The sequence below is a fragment of the Engraulis encrasicolus genome, chromosome 21 (genome assembly GCF_034702125.1).
Source record: "Engraulis encrasicolus isolate BLACKSEA-1 chromosome 21, IST_EnEncr_1.0, whole genome shotgun sequence".
Lineage (NCBI taxonomy): Eukaryota > Metazoa > Chordata > Actinopteri > Clupeiformes > Engraulidae > Engraulis > Engraulis encrasicolus.
The window spans coordinates 10,512,818-10,518,620 of NC_085877.1; the positions used below are offsets into that span (position 1 = coordinate 10,512,818).

Genomic DNA, 5,803 nt, shown 5'->3' on the forward strand with positions numbered 1-5,803 from the left:
CCAGGGCTGTAGTCAAGTCCACCTTTGTAGAGTCCAAGACAAGTCCAAGACCAGTACTAGTCAAGTCCGAGACAAGTCCAAGTCCAAAGAGGTTCGAGTCCGAGACAAGACCGAGTCCAAAAAGATTAGAGTCCAAGTCAAGTCCGAGTCACATGTCCGTCAGTGTTTAACAATGAAAGTATGAATGTCAATAGTGTGAACCTTAGAAGATAACCTATATGGCATGGATGTGAAGACAAACTTGTTTGTTATTGGATTTCAAGCTCCACTTTACAATCTATGATGGCCAGTGTTCTAAACAAAACTTAATGACAGACCCGGCGAGTCCAAAAGCCTAATTTGGCAAGACCATTGTCCGAGTCCAAGACAAGTCCGAGTCCAAACAATACCGAGTCCGAGACAAGTCCAAGTCCATAAAAAAACGGACTTAAGACCGGACTCGGGCCGAGTCCGGACTCGAGTACTACAGCCCTGCAGATTTCCCCCCTGTAATGCTTTACTGTACATTAGTGTTACAGCCAAAAGTAATGCATTACAGTCATTAATTGCTTTTGTAATGTGTTACTGTTAATACTGTTAGTAGGCCTACTACAGGGGCCATAAGAGGAGCCAGGCTCACCCTGACCCCCTGCTGCTGATCATCCTATGCCCATAGACCTACATTTACAGTCCTGCATATGGCCATCTCTGTGTATAACTATCAGAGCAGTGCGTCTGAGGTAAAATGCTGCCACTAGAGCAGCGAGCTATTCTTCAAGGGCCTTAGCCCACATTCACCCTTCCTGTGGCTGCCTTTCAGCCTGAGCGCAAATGCTGCCACTACCAGAGCAGCAAGCCTACCGTAGGCTTAAACGCAGCCACCACGTTTTGCGAAGGCCTGCACTTCTTGAACGGTTCTTTGTCAACAGGTGCAGGTCTTCAGAGTACCATATCATAATCTTCTGTTTGCAGAGGGAGAGCGCAACACTGCTTCTTTACAGTTTCACCACTTTACTTTTGGCTAAAAGGCCACCACCATCAGAGCAGCAACTGACCTCTCCAGACTGCAGTAGAGGATAGGAAGGATGGTGTGTGTGCGAGTGTGTGCGTGTGCGTGTGTGTGTGTGTGTGCGAGTGTGTGTGTGTGTGCGAGTGTGTGTGCCTGTGCGAGTGTGTGTGTGTGTGTGTGTGTGTGTGTGTGTGTGTGTGTGTGTGTGTGTGTGTGTGTGTGTGTGTGTGTGTGTGTGTGTGTGTGTGTGTGTGTGTGTGTGTGTGTGTGTTAAAACACTGCCACTAACCACCACTAGAGAAGGGGAAGTGAGTCGGACACTCTGGTCGCAGACTGCTCACCGTTGCCCTGGCAACCATGAGCGGAAACTTTAAAATAGTCACATGTGAGAAACACACACATAGACCACAGGGTAGATGACACTTAAGATGGGCCATTTGAACAGCACGTCAACAAGAGTTTTGTGGCAGAACAACGTATCTATTTTTCACTTTTGCATTTTATTATTGGAAATGACTGTCCAGAGGGCCTAACATCTACATATGTGTGAATTCGTGCCATTCAAATATTTTGAGAACACACTTTTTAAACCTATATAAAATGCATTTTGCAATGCAATGCAATGGAATGCCCAATACAAAAATGTTGATTTTCCAAAATGGATATACGTCATTATGCAACAAAGCTCTTCAAATATACTGTAGCTGTCAACACAGACAGCAAGAAATACTCAAACAAGAGACGGGCCTGTTCACTCTACGCTGAAAACACTCAACTACATCGTAACAGTATTGCTATGCAGAGAGTGAACAGCAGTAACCGATTAAGACTTGGTCATTACTATTTTGGTGACAAAAAGGTTTTAACAGAGGCTCTACGCATAGGGGTTAAGATGGGCCACTCCAAACTGCACATGAACAAATATAGCGGTCTTGAACCAACATACAAACACTACACATAAAATATCTTCCTGTTTTACTTACAGTATGATACTGTAAGCTGCTCACGTGCAATAATTTAGCTCAACAATAATTGTAGCTGTGAACATACAGTTGTCTCTAGAGCAGGGGTGTCAAACATAAGGTGCGGCGCACGGACGCCACCCACCATATGATTCAGTCCAGCCCCAGACTTGTAGAGAGAGAAAAAAAGAGTGTAAAAAAAAAAAGTAAATCTCGGTTTTATAAATTCGCTACAGGTGTTTGCCTTTTTTGCTCAGTCAGTGTTCCTGATATACCTGCTGTCATCAACCTCAAGATGATTGACTAGCAAATTTTTCCCGATCTGAAGCAGCATTTTGCAATATTTCACAATTATGTTGCTGGTCCTGCCCACTTGAGATCACATTGGCTGTATGTGGCCCCTGAACTTAAACGAGTTTGACACCCCTGCTCTGGAGGCAACAAACACAGGTGCAACATCGACCTGTTAAACTCAAAATAGTACACTGCACACACACATACACCACACGCACACGCACACGCACACGCACACGCACACGCACACGCACAGGCACAGGCACAGGCACAGGCACACGCACACGCACACGCACACGCACACGCACACGCGCACGCACACACACACACACACACACACACACACACACACACACACACACACACGGCACCTAACCACACGGCTACAGGGACTGTAACCAATACCCTGTACCTAAATAACTGTAAGTCACTTTGGATAAAAGCGTCAGCTAAGTGTAATGTAATGTAAAAGTCCCAAGTCAGGTAAGTACAATATTCCACCTGTTTTACTATAGAACATTAGTCTGTTTAATTTTGAATTTCAGAATTTGTTTATTTTGAAAAATATCAAATCATCAAACATATAAGAATCAAACATGGCAGATAATATTTCAGAAGTTTACAGGGTTGTTAAGATTACAGTCATGTACACGTAATTCATAAGCAGTGATGTTAATGATGCAATATAAACTCTCAATTCCACGAAAAAAAGGATGAAATAAGTCATTTTGTTTATATATTAAATGATCGCTCTCTCTCACACACACACACACACACACACACACACACACACACACACACACACACACACACACACACACACACACACACACACACACACACACACACACACACACACACACACACACACACACACACACACACCTCAACATCTGACCTCTTCAAATGGGACCTACCTCATAAATACTCACACTGACACACATACAAACATACATGCACGCGCATACACACACTAACAACATTGTTCTATTCAACATCTAATGTATGTAAGAAAAAAAGGATAGGCAATTTTTTAAAGCTGGATGAAAAAAAAATCTCTCCCTCTCCCCCTGCCCCTATCTCCCCCTCTCCCTCCCTCTCTCTCTTCCCCCTCCATCCTTCCCATCCCATCTATACCGGCCTTTCTATCTATCTCCCTCTCCTCTCTTTTGTCCTCTGGCCATCTTCCTCTCGTCTCCTCTCTCTCCCCCATGCCCCCATCCCTCTCTCCATCTCTCCTTCTCCATCCCCCTCAGCAGTATCTAATGCACTCCTTTCTTCATCTGGATGGTTTCGTAGGTGTCCTCATTGCGCGTGCCCAGACCCTGCAGGAAAGACAGATGAGAAAGAAAAGAGGGAAATAAAAAATGGGGAGATGGAGGGAGGAAAAAAGAGAGATTTAAAGAAACTGAACCACCCAACTATTGTATAAAATCTGACATTCAGTTGGTAGGACCTTCATTATTGAAGAAGAGAGAAAAACACAGGGTGTGTGTGTGTGTGTGAGAAAGAGATAGCGAGAGAGAGAGAGAGAGAGAGAGAGAGAAACAGAGAGAGAGAGAGAGAGAGAGAGAGAGAGAGAGAGAGAGAGAAACAGAGAGAGAGAGAGAGAGAGAGAGAGAGAGAGAGAGAGTGTGTGTATCTAACACTGTGTGATCTGGTTCTTGATTGTGATTGGCTGATTGGGCGTTCCAAGCCATAGTATATCGGGCGTAAAGAAATACTATTCCAAGCAAAAATCCAACGCACTCTGGTGCAGTTGTAGGTAGGGAGATGGCAGTAAGAGCACATCTTTGTACCATCTCTGCTTGGGGTGTCAGTGTGTGATTGCAAAGACGTGTCAATTCTGCATATATCTCGCCTCACTGAGTTTTTGTGGCCTAGTTGTGTGTCTGGCAGTGCGACGAACGCGCGCACGCCCAGTGGTGTTGCTGCAGTAGCCTAACCAACCACTTCCTCAACTAAACACAGCATGAGGCGAATTAAATGTTATCACAGGACTTTTTAAAGAAATATCGTCAGCAACTGATTTCAGGAGTGTTAGATAAGCAATAAGTATGTGGTTTGTGTTCCATTGATAACGGCTAACGGGAGCTTAAAGTGATACTGTCCCATTTTTGGAAATAAGCTTATTTTACACCTCCCCTAGAGTTAAATAATAGGGTTTTACCATTCTCCTATACTTTCAACTGTTTTCTGGATACGGCAGTGCAAATTTTACCTCCAAGCTAGCAGTTAACATTGAGTCCTATGAGACCAGTTAGCCGCCAGCTGGTCTCATAGGACTCAATGTTAACTGCTAGCATGGAGGTAAAATTTGCACTACCATACTCAGAGAACGGTTGAAAGTACAGGAGAAAGGTAAAACTCAACTATTTAACTCTCGGGGAGGTTTAATATGAGCTTATTTCCAAAAATGGGACAGTATCACTTTAACAACAGTCCGATACCAAATCCGCTTAGCCGTTATTAATCGAACACGAATCCACAGCCTCTCGTGGCTTATTGCTTAACCCCTTAGCGCAGAGCCTATGTTATAACCTTACTGTCACCAAAATTGTAATGGCTATGTCTTAATCTGTTACTTAAGACTCTTGGAACTGCCATACCGATGTTGTTATGATGTAGTTGAGTATTTTCAGCAAATAGTGAATAGGCCAGCCGGCGACCCCATCTGCAGTAAGAGGCTACGTAAGAGAAAGGGAGAGATAGAGAGAAAGAGAGCGAGAGAGACGGAAAGGGAGAGAGATAGAGAGAAAGTTAGAAATATGGGAGATGTTTTGGAAAAGGTTGGAAACCACTAGTCTAAATGTCACACCTTTAGCTACGGTGTGTAGGTAGGAATTAATGTAAACATTCAGATCATAACTGTGTGGTGTGAATGAGCTGACGATTTCGATGATTGGCGGCAAGGCCAGCACATCACACAACAGGAGCTCCATACAGGGGCGGTTCTAAGGGGTGGCAGGGGGTGGCATTTGCCCCCCTAAAAATATGATTTGCCACCCCAATTAAGAGCCCTGATTGTGACCAATAGCCTTAATGCTTGACATCATTTCTGACATAGAATTTTAGGTTGCAGGGTTTCACTTTAAGGGTGTGTGTGTGTGTGTGTGTGTGTGTGTGTGTGTGTGTGTGTGTGTGTGTGTGTGTGTGTGTGTGTGTGTGTGTGTGTGTGTGTGTGTGTGTGTGTGTGTGTGGTGTAAACAGTGATGAATAAACAAACGTGTTTTAGGAGGTATTGCCTGGCTCTATCTGCTACAGTAAAGGAGAGGAATCTGCCCTGATAGATGTCGTGTGTGTGTGTGTGTGTGTGTGTGTGTGTGTGTGTGTGTGTGTGTGTGTGTGTGTGTGTGTGTGTGTGTGTGTGTGTGTGTGTGTTTTTGTGTGTGTGTGTGTGTGTGTGTGTGTGTGTGTGTGTGTGTGTGTTAGGTAAAGGAGCGGAATCTTACCTGATAGATGTTCTCCGACTCCTTCTTCTGTGGAGCAAAAATAACAAAAGTTAGACACACACACACACACACACACACACACACACACACACACACACACACACACA

The 5,803-nt window shown here is 44.3% G+C and overlaps 1 protein-coding gene across 2 annotated transcripts in view; it reads right to left on the bottom strand.

Moving 5' to 3' along the window:
* Positions 1–2,782: 2,782 nt before the first annotated feature.
* fcer1g (Fc epsilon receptor IgFc epsilon receptor Ig) overlaps positions 2,783–5,803 on the bottom strand; it is a 14,259-nt gene continuing 11,238 nt past the window's right edge. The window contains exons 4-6 of one of the 2 annotated variants that reach the window (XM_063187011.1): positions 5,697–5,723; positions 4,854–4,931; positions 2,783–3,569 (exon numbers count right to left, since the gene is read on the bottom strand). In XM_063187011.1, the coding sequence (XP_063043081.1) occupies positions 3,507–3,569; positions 4,854–4,931; positions 5,697–5,723 (168 nt within the window). In that variant the 3' untranslated portion in view covers positions 2,783–3,506. The remainder of the gene's footprint in view (positions 3,570–4,853; positions 4,932–5,696; positions 5,724–5,803) is intronic. The other variant, XM_063187012.1, reaches the window with a different exon arrangement.